This window comes from Lissotriton vulgaris, chromosome 1_1, assembly GCF_964263255.1.
Source record: "Lissotriton vulgaris chromosome 1_1, aLisVul1.2, whole genome shotgun sequence".
Lineage (NCBI taxonomy): Eukaryota > Metazoa > Chordata > Amphibia > Caudata > Salamandridae > Lissotriton > Lissotriton vulgaris.
In genome coordinates, this window is record NC_141685.1 from 1,010,320,775 (window position 1) to 1,010,340,531 (window position 19,757).

General features: G+C 43.4%; 1 protein-coding gene across 1 annotated transcript in view; it reads left to right on the top strand.

The window, feature by feature from the left end:
* Positions 1-19,757, top strand: part of LOC147748410 (transforming growth factor beta receptor type 3-like) — a 78,327-nt gene that overhangs the window by 11,445 nt on the left and 47,125 nt on the right. The window contains exons 4-6 of the mRNA XM_086936428.1: positions 220-312; positions 5,127-5,303; positions 12,661-12,978. Coding sequence (XP_086792554.1) covers positions 220-312; positions 5,127-5,303; positions 12,661-12,978 — 588 coding nt within the window. The remainder of the gene's footprint in view (positions 1-219; positions 313-5,126; positions 5,304-12,660; positions 12,979-19,757) is intronic.

The following is a 19,757-nucleotide window of genomic DNA, read 5'->3' on the forward strand; positions in this document are numbered from 1 at the left end:
TTGCCGCCATTCCACCACACTTCCAAGGGGTTCTGGGAAATCAGCAGTAGTTCAGCAATGCACAGTGATTAATAGGGAACTGGAGAGGTGCTCACTTTCTAGCCCTTTTTTGGAAAAAAAGAAAATCATCCCATGTGACTATAACATTTATTAAAGTTGTTTGTGATTGCAAAACATTTCCACTCAAAATGAAGACTGTTCAATTGTTTCTTCTGTTAGATTTTGCTTTGGAGGCTTCCAGGAGGACCCAATCACAGAAACGGGTCAGAGGCCACCCCGCGCCCCATGGAGGAGGAGCTCAAAGTCATCAATGTAAGTGCAAGACCCTGATATGATTTTTTGAAGCTTGTCAATGGTGAAGTGACAGAACTGTGATCTAAAACCCACATGTCATAGTTGTAAGCACTTTATGTTGTGAACAAAGTTAGGTGCGTTTTTAGGGCTTTGAGAAGCCGCCGAATGGGATTTAAATTCTTACCGCTGAACAAGATGTCAACGGACCGAATGGGATCTCGGTGCTAGGAAAAAAGCGACTGAAGTCATAGTAGCAGTTGGCTAGCCTGAAAGCCACTTATTTACTACTTTATGAATGGATAACAAGGAGTATTCCACAGCATTGAAGAGGGATTTCTTCTCGAGTGGTGTATCAGCCATGAGGACAGCTCATTCCAGGGCTCAGCCTACCAGCCGAAAAAAGAGCACAAAAACTAACCATATGCACCTGAGGGTGAGTTAAATCTGCCCCAGGGTGAGCTGGACACCAAAATAGTTAAAAAATCTTTCCAGGATGAAGCAAGAACAGAGCACCGAGTCTTCGTTTCCTGTAGATCAGTGTTTCCCAAACTGTGGGTCGCAAGCCGATTTTTGTTCTGCAAAATCCAAGCAAAAAATAAATATGCCTTTAAATTCTGTATTTATCTTGTCTCAGTTGCTTAAAGACAACGGTTATGTATCCGCTATGTTTTTTGACAAATTGCTGCTTATGTTTTTTTAACATGGGTATTGGTGTTTCAAACTCCTCTCACTTTGCAGGCAGAGAAAGAAGAGTAAAGTGAATTAATGTGACAATCTTGCTGGGGTACAGGGAGTATGAAAGGAAAGGTTTTAGGATGTAATTTTTGTAACACGCAACACAATGTAAATACCTGTAAATGACTGTACACATTCAGCAGTGCAGAAGGAAAAAATGAAACACACTTGTTTGTAATTCTGAAGTGTGATGGAAACAAAGATTTTAATGGGCTCAAAACAAACCAAAACACTATTCTCTGTGGTTCACAAATTATAAATATTCACTGAAAACTGATTTCTACACATTAGCATTTGTGAGCAATATAGTTTTATCAATCAATCTGTATGTCTGTGCAAATTTAGTGGCTATTTTAATGGAAAATGTGCTGCCTGTAAATGTCAGTGCGCTAACATGCGATGCTCTACTTACATAAAAAATAGCCTCATGCCGATTAAATCTAGGTGGATTGCGTAAGTTTATTCTAAAAATTGTGCAGTAGTTCTAAAACGTTTGGGAAGCACTGTTCTATTTAGAGGTGCAGAAGAAACTCTGAGAAGTTGAACTTCTGATAGGGGTTGGAGCTTTGTGTCTCTTCACCTCATTGGCCAAAGTTAGGTTCACACGATGAGGTGGGTTGACGGCATGGAGTTTATGGCTGTTGCACTGTAGTTGAGTAACATGTGTACTGCTAAGTGAACATTAGTTACAGATGATATCCAGCCCATCAGCAGGAAATAATTAAAGCATGGGAACCTATGAAAGATAGCAGCACTGAAAAATAGTAGTTACAGTAGTTATCTTGCACCTAAATCCTTGAACAAGTTGCACATCAGAGCCTTCTTGAATTCCGCAAGAAACTGAAGACCTGGCTCTTCACCCAACCCCGAGTGGCTCAAACCATACAGCTCCTGCTTCAGTGCCAGGATACCCTCCCGGGTGAGGTGGGTGTTATACAAATTCACGTAACACAACTTAATAGGTGAGTCACTTTTCTTCATTCAAGTGATGAAGTGATAGATGACGCCAGGGCATGGGTCCCAAAGCTGAGAGCCCCGGGCCTCCATGTGACTGCAGCTAGATTGGGGGACTTCTGCAACAAAGACATGCTAAAGTCATACAATATTCTTTGCTACACTGCATGGTTGGGGCTCTCATATACAAGAGTAGGAATTTCAAAGTGCACTCTGGTACTTACTGGTAACTAGTATATGTTGTTTCTCAAATGAAAGACATGACACTGCACATACAAAAAATTAACTGTATCGCTGCAAGACATCTTGTAGGGCATTCCAGTAATCTACCTTGGATCTGGTCAAGGCAACCACCCTTACTTTGTGAGAGTACACAGGGAGGAAGTAGGGTATTATGACCAGTTCATATACACTGAACTAGCTATGCACAGACACAAAGCTTACCACTGAGGTGTTTATTCCTGGAAGTAGTACTATACCTGATGTATCCTCTGCATGTAGAAGATGTCTGGTGTACCTATTTACTACACTTCCTTCACTTCTGTTTACATTCACTATTGTGTTAAAAAACGTTTGTGTTTAATTAGCTTTTTACTAACTTCTCCTTATTACCCTTTCATTCAGTACTCTCTATCATTGTTGAACCGTCTGTCTGTTTTACTGAAATCCGTTCACGAAGAGTATCCCTCTCTTCCTGGAATCTGAAGCATGGTGGAGTTTAACCCCTTGCGTGCGGGGCGTTTTCCCCGCCTGTGCTGACTCCGCCTTGCGCGGGCGGAGTCATGACGGAACGGTTCCGTCATCAGCACAGCTCAACCGATGCTGATGACGGAACCGTTCCGTCATCAGCATGGAAGGGGTTAAGGGACCTTATCTCCATTCATTTTGAATGAGATAAGGCATCCCCCAAGATTTTCTTCTCATTTTCGACATTTGTCTAGTACTCATGGCGTTCAATCTGTCCTATCCTCCACTCTTTGTTTAGTTATCTCTCGATGTGTAGTTGTGTAGTCTGTTTCCTGGTAACAGTGATCTGTTTTAGAAATACATCGGGGCATATCAACATGGCGGCAATAAAAAATTATCGCCGCTTTTGCGGCCGTTTTCAGCCAAAAAGCGGCGATCATTTTATCGCAATATTAGCAAGGTTACGCTACCGCGTAAATCCTTGCTTTAGCGCCCTTTCCTGTAAAGCCCACCTTTGCACCCCTAATGAGATGCAAAGTGGGCGTTCCAGCTCAAAATAACTAGAAAAATGTCGCTAACCGACATTTCTCCAATTATCAACGGTCACTCTAACAAGCATAGCGATAAGAAAAGTAGCGCTAACCTTGGTTATTTCTACTTTCCTTATGCCTGCTTTTCCTTTGACTAAACAATGTTAGTCAATGGAAAACCAGCGATGTTCCATGGAAAACATCACTATCTCAGGAATAATTATCGCCATTGCACTATGTGTTGGTAATACAGCGCTTGCATGGCGATAATTAGCTAAGGTATCCGGCGATAAAATTCCTCAAGCTAAGGGCGGCCAGCGATAATTATCGCTGCCGCTTGTTGATATGCCCCTTCATTTGTCTGTACATGCATCCTGGGATTGTAGTCATGCTACCTTGTTATACAGAAAACTCAGAAAACTAAAGAGAGTCCCTGGATACTAAATGTAGGGAGAGTAGGGCAGGGAAGAACCAATTAACGAAAACCTCTACCTGACCATTAATTCATACACAGGCAACACATCCTAGATAAGAAACAGCAACATTGTCCCACAAACAAACTATTTAGAAACATTATTTATTGTATCAAAAAGTCTCGTTTTTTAAAATGTATATGTACATTCATTTATATAGATATTTTTGCTGTACAAAATTCAATTGAAAGAAACCCCAAAGCAAAAAACAATACAGATCTTATACAGAAACAATTAAACACCACAAACCACACGAACTTCAATCATACCATAAATAACCCACCTGTACATGACATACATTATACATAACACACTAACTAACAAAAAAACAATTATCATACGTAAAAATCGTTTCAAGACTAAAAACAGCGCTGACGAGCGTTTCGGATGGAACCTTTGCCAACAGTTGCTTCATCAGGGCGCAGCTGAACCAATTCACTTTGTAGTCAAATTTTCATTAGTAGATAATGAGCAATTTATACAGCATAGTGTGAGGGGCTCTGTATCATATAATATTCATGTATAGATACACAATCTGTGGGAAACAATGGGACACAGTAAGGATGATAATATTCAATAAAGCAAATACGCAATTCAGGAAGGGCTGTGGAGGAGAAAGGGCCAAGAGAAGACCGAATACAAGAATGAACATAGAACCAAATAGAGGGTGCACATGAAATAGTTTAAACAATTCAGCCCAGAGATGTGGAGGGAAAATATGCCGGTAGGTGTGAATCACATGCACCAAAAAATAAAGATTAGACTAGATAACCAAGAGGAGAAAAAAGATATGTATGGAAAAAAATAGAAGGAATATACAATCCTAAGAATGGGCCTCCTAAATAGGTGCAACGATAAAGTGCTCAATCGCCAGGATGGTCTAGGTGTCTAGTTAGCATCCGTCGGGGAGAGAGATCTGTCGCTCAGTGGCATCACAGTCTGCAGGGGGAGCAAAAAATATAGCCTCTAGATGCAATGTATAGTGAGATTACAAAGAATGAGATAAGGCATCCCTCAAGATTGTCTTTTCATTTTGTGGATTTGTTTAGTACTTATGGCGTTCAATCCTGTCCTATCCTCCACTCTTTGTTTAGTTATCTCTCAATGTGTAGTTGTGTAGTCTGTTTCTTGGTAACACTGATCTGTTTTAGAAATACTTCATTTGTCTGTACATGCATCCTGGGATTGCAGTCATGCTACCTTGTTATACTGACCAGCTAAAGATGTCTAAATATTTTTTAAGTCTGGACAAATCTAACTAATAAGTTTATGCAGAAATCCTCTTCATTTGATAACATGCAGGAGAAGCCTTTGCTTGCTTGAAAACTTGACAGACTTCCTTCTATAGCATAAATACATTCTGTTACATCTGCAGTCTTACCGGATCATGGGCTGAAGAGTTTATTAATACTTATGTCACAATAATGATTTGACATTTATTTTTGTCTTTCAGTTCACCTGTGTTTACCTGATGCGAGCTTTGCCTCATCCCAATGACCAAGATGGTGCCCCGTACCAGCCGCCTCGTTCAAGCCGTTCTCTATTCAGCCTTGAGGTCTGCAGCTCACGCATTTCTTCCCGGCATCCTGGACCCTGCATGGTGGCATCCAACAGCCGTGTGTTTGTGGAGGTAGGCAAGGGGCCATAAAGAAAAGGACAACTGATGCTTTGTTACAACACTGGTTAAAACCCCTACCATTTTTAAGAGGATCAGCAGCAGTGTTGGAAGTACCTCCATTACTCCCTCTGTCTTCCCTTTGTCTCTTGATTACCTCCTTGGGAGACCTGGTTGCTCCAGGGGAGGATAACGCATATGGGTATATTGTTATAGTGCAAACCTAGCCAAAAGGCAGAAGAGAGCTGTACATGGTCAAACACAAAACAAGTAATTTGAGGACACTGTTTTTTGGGTGATTAATGCATTGTCATGTAGTGTTCCTTCAACTCTTTCTAAATTGGACCAGCATGGAGCTGGTCCAATTGAGATGGATACTGGGATGTTATTCCAGATCCTGCGTGCATAGAAGGAAAAAGCCTGTTTTCTTTTTTACACTTCTTAGTCTGCAGTTTGGTGGTCTACTGGCTGTGTATAGAACCACCAGTGATGGTGGCGGGGCGGGGGTGCTGTGTGTTTTGGCTTTGTAAACGATGCAGCTGGTTTTGAAGTTGCTACGAGGTGGCAATGGAGTTCTATTATGGGATGGGGGTGATGTGGTAATATTTCTTCAGGCTCTGCGAGAGATATACTGTGGTGTGTAGGTTGGGAAACATCCTGAACAACGACTCTGGAACAACGAGTTCCAGAGTCACGAAAGCGGAACAACGACTTGCCCGAACAAGACTCAGCCTTAACCACGCATGTGTGGTTAAGGCTGAGTCGATCTAGTGTTCGGACAGGACGGAGTTAGGAGGAGCGTCGCAGTCGCGGAGAAACAGGTAAGAGGTGTTAATTTTTATGGGGAAGGATTTAGGGGTTAGTTTAAAGGGGTTTGTGATTAGTATTTAATATTTATTTATGGTAGTGGGGTTTTTGTGATTATTTACAGGGAGAGGGGAGTTTGTTTTATGGGGGTTGAGAACGTATTTAGGAGGTGGGGGCGTACATGATTATTTAAAGGGAGAGGGGAATTAGATTAATGGAGGTTGAGTTAGTATTTAGGAGGTGGGGGTTTCGTGAATATTAAAATGGAGAGAGGAATTAGATATATGGCGCTGAGATCGAATTCAGGAGGTGGGGGTTTCTTGATTATTAAAAGGGAGAGGGGAATTAGAATTAAGGGGCTTGAGTAAATAATTAGGAGGTGGGGGTTTCATGATTAATAAAAGGGAAAGGGGAATTAGATTTAAGGGGGTTGAGATCGTATTTTAGGTAGGGGGATTCGTTTTTAAGGGGTGGAGGATCGGGGTACTAGTTGTAAAGTATTGTATTTAACACACATTCCTTTGCCACAAAAAATCGTGGTAAAGGAATGCTTGGTAAAAAAAAATTGTGGTTTAGACGAGGTCGTGGTTGCGACCTCGTTGATAGGGAAGTCGTGGTTGGGGAACTCATTGTTCCAACATACAACTGTGTAGGTTGCCTCTAAGGAGTGACAGTGTGGTATCTGAGTAGGGCATTACCACCATCCAGATGATAGAGTACGAGAGCAGTTCAGTTCTTGCTTTCTGAAAGAAACTTTTTGACTATCTTTAGAGTAGAGTACTGGTATCAAACCATCTTAGTATCATTGGGAATGTATTCCTTGTGAGTAAGGTTGGTGGCCAGGTTGAACCCAAGTGACCGCATTTAGTGAAAGTTGGGATTTGAAGCCTTGAAGGTTCATATGGAACAAAGTGTGTACTGTATCTTGTTTTTGGCAAATAGCAGGACTTCTGTTGGTTGGGTTGAGCTTCAGACAGGTGCTGGACATCTAGATCTGGATGATGTGCAAGCAGTGTTTGAGGCGTTGAATGTCTGAAGCAGAGGAGGGTTTTAAGCAGAGTTGTGTATTATCAGCACATTGGTGAATCTTGAGGCTGTTATGTGTGAGCAGATCAACAAGCAGCTCCATGAAAAGGTTGAAGATGACAGGAGATAGTATGGTACCATGGAAGATTTCACAGCTGATGGGAATCTTTTGTGACCTGGGGGTGTCCATGTGAACAAACTGGTCCCAGTTGGGAAGGTGGGGGGAACTACCAGTAAAGGACATTGTGGTGAATCCCATTCGATATGCCAGGGTGCGTATGAGAGCGAGATGATCGACTGGGTTGAAGGTAGCGGAGAGGTCTAGCTATCTCAGGAGGAAGGGCTCCTCTTTTGTGATCAAGAGGGCATTAATCACAATGTTTAAAGAAGCAGTCTCAATCCAGATTGAGAGCCATGCCTAAGATGGTTGGCATTGATGTGGATTTGGAGTTGAACATTGACCGCTTTTTCAATGCTCTTGCTGATGAATAGTAGGTGAGTGATTGGCCCGCAATTGGCAAGGTCATCAAGGTCTAGTGTAGGTTTCTTTAGGAGTGGGAGGATCTGTCTTGAGAGGTTCTGGGAAGATGCATTGAGTGAGGAAGGCATTGAAAAGGGTAATTTAAGGTAAGGAAGCATCCACAGAGAGAACTTTGTTGAAGGATGATGGTAATAAATCTTCAGATGAAGTGGCTTTGAAGGAGATGAGTGTGGCACCAAGATCTGGGAGAGATAGGGCTATGAAGGGTGACCATTGTGGGATTCTACAGAAAGGGGTGCATGTAAGTGATGAAGCAGGGTTGGTGTCATTGACGTGCTGTCGGACCGCCTGTATTGATGAAGAGGTTGATGGTATCATACTTTTCTGTGGATTGCGGAATAGGGGTGTCTGACAGTATGTTAATGTAGTGCTTTATTGTCTTGAACAACGTTCTACTTCTGTTGGTGGCTTCACAGATGCTGTTGTTTTAGTACTTTGCTTTGGCTGATGTGATGATCTGACTGTGTATTGTACAGAGGGACTTTAGTATCAAGAGTCGTTTTCCTTCCATTTTCTTTACTGTCTGTGGCTGGAGTGTTTATTGTCTGCAAATTCCATAAAGTACCAAGCCACTGAAGGCTTTAGGTTGCACTTACAAGTTGTAATGGGGACATGGATGTTCACATAGCTTTCCACAAAAATGTGAAGTTGTTTATAAGGGTGTTGGCATTGAACATGGAGTTGGTAGGATGAGAGATTAGTTCAAGCATTAGGTTTTCTATGGAGAAGTCTTTGAAGGATCTGAAGATTTCCTCTTCTCTTTTTTGTTAATCTCTGTGTTAGTAGAATAATGAGGAGGTAGATAGGAATGACAAATTGGTCCGCCTAGTACAGGGCTATAGATGGCTTGAATTGGATCATTGGTGATGTTGAGACGACAATTAAAGCTATTCACAAAGGTAACTTACAGTTGTGAATAATTTATAAATGTACTTATTTTTACAATTTTCACTAACTTTACTACTTTTGCCCATTCACAAAATGTGAGTGTACAGTTACTCAAAAGTGCAGACCAGTGATACTCAAAGTACGGCCGGGGCCACTTGAAGCCCTCCTGATCTTTACATGCAACAGACTGCTGTTTACTCGACTCATCAGTAACATTAAAAACAATTTAAATAAACAGCAAGCATTTATTTAAGGGTTAAGTGAAGTAACTGGGGTGCACTGCACCCCTTAAGTTTAGGAACACCTTAATTTTTAAAGGCAGCAAACATGTAAAAAGAAGAAGTCTCTTTAAAATTCAAAACATGTATTTCATTAACCCGTAGAACCGTTTCACTTTAGTAAATCAGATTGTAGCTGTGTATTCAGAAGTATTTTTTTTTAAAGCAATAGTTTTCAAACATGAATTTTGTAATATTCATGCTCCCCCTGACAATAATGCCATTAGTGATTAAATCTAAACACAGGAGAAGGCTTTGTACAGCACAAATCCTGAAGTCATGTATTTTGAGTTCCTCTTATATGTGATAAGGAAGAAAAACGGGGGAATCTGAAATAAAATAATTGCCCATGATCACACAATTTGGTGGAGCCAGGATTCATCCCAGGTTTTCTGGTTCCACATTATGCATTTCAGTTCAGCCACCAGGTGTAAATGATTCGCGTCCCCTACAACCACTTAATGCCCCTCACCACCACTCTGGCATCAGTGCGCCACTCTGTCACACCAAAGACCAAACTTTTTGGCCCTTGGGAAAATGTTTGTGAGTTCCCAATGTGTAGACTTACATGTCTCTGCCCTTTTAAAAAAGGGGTGGGGCAAATTTAGAAGTGTATGTTACTACTGGCAAAAAGAAACAGTAGTACGTCCAGCATCACACATGGTCAACCACTGATACTGCAACACCCTACCATGGAAAATAATGGAGGTAGGGCCTTAAAATTAAACTCCATAAGAAATAATGTTAAAATAAATTTAATTATTAAAAATAGTAAAAACAAAAATACATTTAATGTTTAAAAAATATCTAGAAATAATATTTATTATATAATTCTAAAGTATTTTGACAGCTGTTTTTGAAGCCAAAAAAGAATATAACATTGCATTTTAATAAAGTATAATTACATTAATTGTAATTAATCAGATAATTCACTTTTAATTATCTTTAATTAAATACGTTAAATTAAAATTATTTCACTGAAGTTTCAATTAAAAAATGTATTCCCACTCATTTTTAAAAACATTATTTTATTGTGCATTAATATATTATAAAACTGATGTATAAAATTAATTAAAAGTAATTTAATTATATTATATTAATATTTAATTTTATATGTATCTTTAAAATCTAGGAAACTTGTTAAAATATTTTAAAATGACAACGAATATGCATTATTGCTTATATTTTTCTTTATATTTTAATTATTATGAACAATATAATCAATTGTATTATCATTACCTATGGTGTTTTTTTTAGTCCTTATGTTCATTATTATTTATGGAAGGGTGTTGTATTGCCAGTGGTTGGCCATGGAGTTAGTCCAGCCCAAGCTGGAGTAATTTACTACTGTTTAGGTTCCTTTTTGGCTGAAGCAACTTTAGAAGTGCAGTTTGTGAATAGCAATGAGTTTACTCTTTGTGGGTGGTGTCTGTCCCTCACAGATACTCCTCCCATTCCTCCTATGCCCCTCCTCTCTTATTCCCTCCTGTTTAGTAGTGTGTCCCTTTTTCTAACCACTCCCCTATTTACTACTAAGGGACTGATCACAATCCCGTTCGGAAAGCATTCCAATTGAATCGGTTCCAGAATGATTTCCGGACGACTAAGATCGGTGGAGTCCAACCAAGCGATTTGAATGCATCCTGACGCTACTGGATCCTATTCGGTGGGACTCATACTGACTTCAACGGGAGCCTGTGTTCTGAACGGGAAGACAGGCTCCCATTGAAGAAAGGGTGGCTGAGTAAAATAGTGCACCCTGTGGCGGGCAACCCTTGGTGCCTGCCACATTGTGCATGTTTGGGGAGAGGGTACCAATGAGTACCCCCACAGGCCCAATTCAGAGGGCCCTGACTGAAGGTGGGCCTGCTACGGGCCCCCAAACACCGATTCCAACAGCTGTTTTATCCAGGGAAACCAAATTAGAAAGGCTTTCAGAACTGGTCATCGTTATCGCTCGCTCAGAAACAGAGTCCATGGAGCTGTACGATTCAGCTCCAAAAGGCTCGACCTATCTGAATGCCTTTTGGAAACGATTCGGACAGCCCTGACGGTTTCCGGGCATCGTAATCGGTCGTTTGGAACTGGGTATGATTTGGTCAGAAACAAGGGTTCCGAATCAGATTCGGCAAACCTGAATCTGATTTGGAGTCCTTCCTAACGAGATCATAAGCGATCCCTGAGTAGTAAACTTACATGTGTGAGGATCTACCCATAGAAAAGATAGGAGAGGTGGAGTTGGGATTAACATTCATAGGTTTTTTAACAGAATTTTGTAGCATTTTAGGAGTAATAAAATATACTACAAAACACAGTTTGTGGATAGGGCCCAAAGTAGATCGTCCATTTATAGCTAGTCCAGTCCAACTACTAGTGAGTAATGTAGGGCTACTAGGTTTTGAAATAAACTAATGAGCCCTCTCCAGCCTTTGTTTCTCAGTGAAAACCCGCAATTGATGTTAACACATATTAGCATAAAGATGGAGGCAAAGCATAGAGAGTTTATTGGATAATCTGCAGTTTCCGGCATGCTCTCTGCACTTTACTTTAGCCTTAGACCAGAATGTATTATCTCCAGTAGTGGACAGAGCTTCAGGATTTTTCATCTGTTGTTCTGCTAGTAGCCTCTAGTGGTGAACTGGCTAGTAGGGATATTAGAAGAAACGGTAACAGTCATGAACACCTGAAAGGCCAGTCAGTCAGTAGCAGTATCATTCACTTATTTGTTGTGCCTTTCAGAGGAAATTGGACCAAGTATTTCGATTTCTCTATAATATTCGGATAGAGACATACCAGACTCATCCCTGCTGGAACACCAGGCCATCAGACTTAAACAACTTGCACCAGCACAGATATTGTAAGATTTGTGAATGCATTTTCAAATAAGCCCCCTAGAATATGGGACAAACAACTATCTATTTCTTAGGGTTACAGGAACACATGGCAGATGTGGGTTCTATCACAGACAAGAAATATCTTATGTCTATCTGTTAGCTCTTCTTATTTTTGGTTGTGGCTGCTTTGCAATATTCTCCTCACTAACTTTACTGCCTCCTACTCTCCCATATCCAGTTATGTCTAGGATTCTGGGCCACTGCTCTTTTCTACATATGGGGCCAGATGTATCAAAGGGTTTTGCCTATTCTGTGTCTATGGGGAAATGTGTTGATACATATGGCCCATGGTTACGTAATTATGCCCATATTTCATGCATCCTCTTCTTCCACTGTGTTACTCCAAACCTTATTGACAGACAACTTCTGGCTGTACAGGGCCATTTTACAACCCTGTACTCCCAGGGTTGCTTTATTCAGTACAATATGCCAGAATATCAATTCAAAGGCCAGATAAAGACATGCTACCCATTTTAAACAGGATATTGTTGCACACCTATGCTATATTCAGTCTTTAATATCATAACTATTTATTAAAAATAACCTAAACTGAATATTTCTTATGTATTCTTGAAAAAAGAATTGTGCACACCTGAAAAGAAACACACAGGGAAGGATTGATGCATTGAGAGTGTCACAACTGTTAGTTCTCATAACACAATTAAACAATAATTTAACAATTCACAATTTATGCAACCGATAAAGTACAGAACACAGCCTTGCTATATAATTCAACAAGTGTTGTCAATTAATCCTTTATAAGATCTTCAAAAATCTATTATGTGACAGTTAATGCATTAAAAATGCTGTTTTGAAATGTTTGTGGAAGATTACTTTGTGTCTAGGGCTTATAATACTAAAGCACTAGCTCCATGCTGAATAACTGCTGTGATGATGAGTATTGTTCTGAAGTAATTGTATTTGTTTCCAATTCCTAGGTTTTCCCATCTCCACTGGATCCAGGCATTAATTTCAGCCTGCAGATGTGCTTTGTCTCCCCCTCTTCAGACCCCTGGGTGCCATCAGAATTTCTCCTCATCTGCAGAGGTTGTCCTGCTGACTCCACCGTGACCTTTTCCACCCAACACTTTGCCTTCCGGAAGCGCCGGCACTTCAGCTTCCAGTTGCGGCCCGTCTACAATGAGTCAATTCAGTTCCTGCATTGCCGACTGGTGCTAGACCCAGAGGAGGCTGTGGTGAAGGCCTGTGATAAGGAAGACGTAGATGCTTCTGAAGATGGGAGAGGCAATGCCAGGGTCAGAATTGACTATGTCAGCTTTCTGTGTACCCTTGAGTTGTAGATGCCCTTTGGGTTGCTATATATCTCATTTTGTCAGTGTGTGGTTGACAGGAAAGAAGCTTAGAATACACAAACATTGTGTGTGAATCTGGCCCTAAGCATACAACTACAGCTTTACCAGTGCACGTCTAGCAGAACTGAATCTTCATTTTTTCTCATAATTTTGTAATCATATTTGCTATGTTAGACAATAAATATATGTTGGACCTGGGCCTCTTGGCAGGGTCATCCCTAAACTTTTTGCCTTCCTCCAATACTCTCTCTGACCTATTTCGTTTGGTTTGATGACTCTGGGCACTTTACCACTGCTGACCAGTGCTAAAGTGCATATGCTCTCCCTACTGTAAATTGTACATGTGATTGATGTCCATGATTGGTTCATTGGATTTACTGTTAGTCCCTAGTAAAGTGCACTAGGAGTGCCAGGGCTTGTGAATGCCAATACTGCTAGTGGGCCTGCAGCGCTGGTTGCGCCACCCACAGAAGCAGCCTTAAGATGTGTCTAGGGTCTGCCATTGCAGAACTTGCGTGCAGTCTCGTACTGTCATGCTGGCTGGGCATGTGCACCCACTCGCCAGCCCCTGAACCTTCCCTTGACTGCATATTAGTCACCCCTATGGTAGGCCTGCGGGCAGGGTGCATTGTAGGTGTAAGGTAGGACAAGCCCTGATGTGTGTGGCCTGCCCTAGTAGTGACGTACAACTAAATTCGTATTTCACTATTGAAGGCTACCTGCTCCTTTTAGGCCAGAACGGGCTGCTGGAATTATTACACCCTATAATCCCAGCAGGCTCAGGGAGCATGGTAGAGAGTCGTGTTTAGTATGCCTGAACTCAGGATGATAAAATACTTCTTTTAGTAAAGTTTATTTTAGTATCCTGTGTTTGCAAATGCTACTTTTAGAAAGTTAGCCTTTGCTTGCCTAACCATTTCAGCCCGCCTCTGCTGGTATGTGTATCTGACTGTCTGGGATGTGTGAGTGACAGGGCTGGGGGATGACAGGTGGTGAATGCGCAGATTACACCTTAGTGGGAGGTAGGAGTGGCTCTTGACTCTGAATCTTACTGTGCTCTGCCACCACAATGCTGGCTCCACCCTCCTGGGGAGCGACTGATGACTCAGCCGACACCTGGCCCAGGAAGGGCGAAGCCCCCATCAACAAGGTACTCTGGCTGCCCCTGTCCGCACAATGCTGGCTCCACCTCCTGTGGGGCGTCTGATGCGCCTGCCCCTCACACTGAAAGCAGAAGCCGGAGTGCACCCTCCAGGGTACTCAAGGACTGAAAGTGGCTATGCAAAGGCCCCCCTGGCCTGCGAGAACAAAAGAAATGCAGTATAAAAGAAGGAGCCTTGCTCCTTGTAAATTAGATCCTGTTTGGGCTACAGAAGGAACTCTACCCGACGAGAAGGACCGGGAAGGACAAGGAAGAGTGCTGGCTCTTGCCTGTGTCTGGTGCCTTGCTGCAGAAGGAGAGGAAAAGGAAAGACTACAAGAAGACTTTTGCTTTGAGAAACTTTGTGCCAAACTCTGCTGAGAGATCTCCAAGGGCTTGCTGTTGAACTTGCCCCCTGACCAGCGCCCCAGGACCAGTGGGCGCTACATCCTGAAGAAAGCGACTGTGTGTGCTGCTTATCGCTGCAGTACTGACAGAGGGGTCTGGGAGCGCTGGGCAAGCCTGCCACGCTCCCCGTAACCAAGGCATCGACATCCCCCTGAGCACCGTGACCGGGGCCCAAAGCAACAGCGAGAGCAACGTGAGGTCCAGCCGCCGCTGGCCCGAACACCGTGACCGCAACCGCACCGGGAGCCCGAGAGCAAAGTAAAGGAGGACCCGTCCGGTCCAAGCTCCCGAATTGACTGCGCTTCGAGCCGTCAATCCACCTGCGAAGACGGACAACTGCCCTGTGATAACCCCCTCTGGTCGGTAGCCTGCCCGACAGCTCAGCTGTGAGCGCACAGCTGCAACCGGTACTTTGGCTGGGTACGTCCTGCACTTGGGGACCGTACTGCCACTTGCCGTCACCACACCGCCGCCGCCTTCAGGGTTGGAGAGAACGCCGAAGAAAGGACCCTGCCGCCACTGAACACCGCTGCCCCGGATGACCCGTGAACTGCTCGGCTGAGAGCCGCAACGAACAGCGACCCCGGGAAGGCAACGCGACGTGGGACAGCTCCCCTGGAAGCCGCCTGCTCCACAAGAACTTTGTTGAACTGGGCCGAAGGCCCTAAAGAACGCTTATTGCTAGAGAGAACTGTGGCAATTTGAACTAAGTAACCTGGAACCGCTAATTGAAAGTTTTACAACTGTATTTACAAGCCTGCTTGAGATTTATATAAAGATATATATTTTTACAGAATACAGTTTGGTGTCATTGTGTGGTGGGTTGGTTGTGACGGTGTAATATTGCAAATGTTTAACCCTATGTGCCCCAAAGATTAGCCTAAGACTGCTTAAGCCACACTACCTAGAGGGTAAGCAGAGGTTGTCTGGAAGGTAACCCTCAGCCCTGACGAGGAAGAGAGAGTCCCTGCTTGTCGCTAGTGCTACACTGCGCCAACTAGAGCCTCCCCCTTCCTACAACATAGATGAACAAATTGAAGTTTAAATATTGCATATACAGTCATTATAGCCATCAAACTCAGAATCTACGGAACACATCAAACTATACACATTTATAGTATGAAAGAAGGTTTAAAAAGAGAAAGGCAATGTTAGAGAAAAAACATGTCATTCCCATCTGCAAGGGTTTACAACATATCTAGTAACAATCTCTAGCACTGACCACTTATTTTAATTTATACCGCACATCTATGTGTGATGCAAAAAGCACCAGTCAAGTCACAAACAAGATGGCACCTCGCCAATCATGGAACACATAAACCTCCAACTCCACACCGACCACAAAACGACCATCAAATGCACCCCTGCATGCAGACAGCCAGGACCGCGACCAGGCCTCAACGGCACAATCACAGAATTCCTAACCCTGCTCGCCATCGAACCCCAACACTGCGTCCTCCTGGGAGATCTCAACTTCCACTAAGAGGACCCCACAGACACCAACTCCACCGACCTCCTGGAACAAATCAGCCTCACTCACCTGGTTTCAGACCCCACACACAGAGCAGGACACGTGCTGGACCCTTTCTTCACGTCCAGCAACAGAGTCAGATATGGATACATTACAGAACTCACCTGGTCTGCCCATTTCATTGTGCACTCCATCACTGCTGTCCCACACTTCACTCCCCCCAACCGCCATAGCATCCCCTTCCACAGCTGTACTAAAGTCACGCAGCACCAATGGACCGACGCCCTGGGCATCACCAACCTGGATCAGGCAGTAGAGAACTTCGGCACCTGGATCACCAGCGCTGCTAACCAAGTCACCCCCATCAAACCAGCCCTAATGCACAGATCCACCAAACAAGCCAGCTGGTACACCCGAGAACTCAGCGCAGTGAAAAGCAGTTGCAAACAACTAGAGAGAAAATGGCACGCCAGCAGAAATTACACTGATCAAGCCTACTTCAAGTCTGCCCTCAACAACTACCACCACCAACTCAAAGACATGAAAAAAGAGGTCCTGGCAACCCGCTTCGAGGCCTATGCAACCAGACCAAGGAACTCTTCACCATGGTCAGCAAGGTCACCTGCCCATCAGCCACCGGCAACGCGAAACTCTCCTCTCTGGAGCTCTGCGACGCTCGAGCAGACGACTTTCACAAGAAGACAGCCACCATACACAGAAACTTCGATCCACAACCCACTGACCTCTTGAGCCTCCTCACTCCCACGAAGACCGCCATCAACCACTCACTCACCACATGGGAACAGCTCAGCACACCAAACATTACTGCCTTAATGAACTCAATCCACTCAGGAGCACCCTCCGACTCATGGCCCCATCGATTCTTCAACCTCGGCCGCGATGACATCAGCTCACCACCATCCTCAATGCCTCCATTGCCACAGTTACCTTTCTCAGTGCCTGGAAACACTCAGAGATGAGACCCCCTTCTCAAGAAACCCTCCGCAGACCCCAACGATCTCCAGAACTACTGCCCCATCCCGCTTCTCCTGTTTGCGGCCAAGGTTCTGGAAAAAGCTATCAACTTCCAAATCACCAAACACCTGGAGAGAAACAACATGCCGTGCCTCTCCCAATCAGGATGCAGAGCTAACCACAGCACCAAGACATCCCTGATCAGTGCCACAGATATCCGCATGCTACTTGACAAAGGAGATTTGGCTGCCCTGATCCTTCTTGACTTCTCTGCAGCCTTCAACACCATCTCCCACCACACTCTCATCAAACGTCTACACCAGATTGGAATCAAAGCGGATGCTCTTACATGGATGGCATCATTCCTCACGGGGCGCACCCAGAGAATCCGCCTCCCTCGATTTACCTCACAACCCAAGCACACCATCTGCAGCGTCCCTCAAGGTTTGTCTCTCAGTCCAACCCTCTTCAACATCTACATGACGCCGCTAGCAGACATCGTCAGGACCCACAACATCAACATCATCTTCTATGTCAATGACACCCAGCTCATCCTTTCGCTCTTAGCTGACCCTATCACCACAAAATCCAACTTCCACAACTGCATAAAGAACGTCTCAGCTTGGATGAAGGACAACTGCCTTAAGGTCAATATGGATAAGACCAAAGTGCTGATTTTCGGCAGCCACACCTCCCTCTGGAATGGCTCATGGTGCCCATTGGAACCCAGCCCAAACCCACACGGAAAGACTACGCCCGCAACCTCTGCATCATTCTGGACAGCAAAGTCTCTATGAAATGACAGGTCAATGCCGTCTCCTCACCCTGATTCCACACTCTTTAAATGGCTCACCATCAGCACCAGGAAAACAGTGATGCAGGTCCTCATCACCGTCGCCTAGACTACTGCAATGCACTCTATACAAACACCACCACAAACTCATGAGAAGACTTTAGACGATACAGAACGCAGCAGCCAAACTGATCCTCAACCTAAAAGGACCCACATCACCCAGAACCTGAGAGACCTCCACCGGCTCCCCATCCAGAAAATATGCCTCCAGACCCATGCCTGCAAAGCCCTTCACAACCTAGGACCTGCGTGCATGAACCACCTCCTGAACCTCCACAAACCTTCCAGGAACTTCTGCTGTACCCACCTCGCCCTCAAACAGACACCACCCATCAGCCTTTGCAGCACCAGAGGATGCTCCTTCTCCCACCACATGGCCAAGTCCTGGAACGCCCTCCCCCTACACCTCAGATCATCACCGTTACTGACAGACTTCAGTAAGAACCTCAAGACCTGGCTTTTTGACTGAATACCTCAGCTCATTGCCTGGATACCCTCATGGGTGATAAGTCGTGCTCCACAAATACAGTATGATTGATTGATTGCAAGCTAGAAATGAACATACTTCTCTTCAATAGCCTCTCTATGGTAGGCATACCGAATTTACATAATTCCAGATTTTCAAACCTTAGTAAATCTGGAATTGAGTGAAATCTATGGGTGGATGCAGGGGAATGACAATGCTCCACCCATGAAACGCCTACCACAACCAAATGTAACACAACGCAGGACAAGCTGCTGCATTGCATTACATTTCTTTACAAAGCAAGGCAAGGCCACACAAATCAGGCCATGTGTGGCTTTTTAATTCCCAAATCAGCCTTTGCGTTGCCCTGCGTTACTTTGCATGACGCAAGGGCGAGGAAAAGGCTCAGTAAATCTGGGCCAATATATCTAAAATTTGACATGTTATTTCTGCCTTGTTTCTAAATACCCTGGTGTATATTTATTAAACAGTTCATTACAGTTTCTAATCTTGTAGCTCAAATCTTAGTCCAATTTGTTTAGACCACATGAATTGGTAAAACAGATATATACCTCTTACAGTCCACTGAGACTGTTCAATTCTTAAGCACCACCGCTATTTGACTCTTCAAGTTTTTCAAAAAATGACTCTGTGTTGTGATTATTATGGTACAACTCTTGCACAGTGCTGCACAATTGATTAGCAAATGCTCTGTTGAAAAATTAGCATTTCTTGTTTTAAGATGAAAGCCTCAATAGATTTGTTATCCTATAAATGATAAGGAAACAGGGGGGCATGTAAAAATATTTTTGCTCTGGCAGTATCAATTTGCATTTTCCTAAAACGTTTCCTACAGCTTCATAGCGAAGTTGCAGAGTATTTCATTTATAGAAGTCCTTTTAGTAAAATGTGTCCACTATAGATATCAGTACCCCTAACAAACTGACGTTTTACATTTGGTTCAGTCTATAAGGTAGAAGTTCTTAGGGGCATATGTATCATCCGTTTTTTAGTCACAAACGCTGCGATTCGCAAAAAAGCAACGTTTGCGACAAAAAATTTGGAAAATGCGATGTATGATTGAAATCGCATCGCAAAATTAAGGAATTGAAAAAATTGCGATTTCTTAATTTTGCGTCAGCATTTAAAGAATCGCAAATTGTGATTCCTTAAATGCTATATATGAAGCACCCAAGTTGTGCAATTTCTCTTTAAGAAATCGCAAATTACCACCAACTTGAAGTTGGTGGTAATTTGCGATTTCTTTCACAAATGCACTTTTTGCCATTTGTGAAGGTGCCATTTGGCGAACATACATGCCCTTAGGGCGTGTATGTGCGCCATATGCGCACACATGTAAAGTTCAGGGGTGCATCAGGGTGTCCTTATTACACCCTTGCACCCTTGA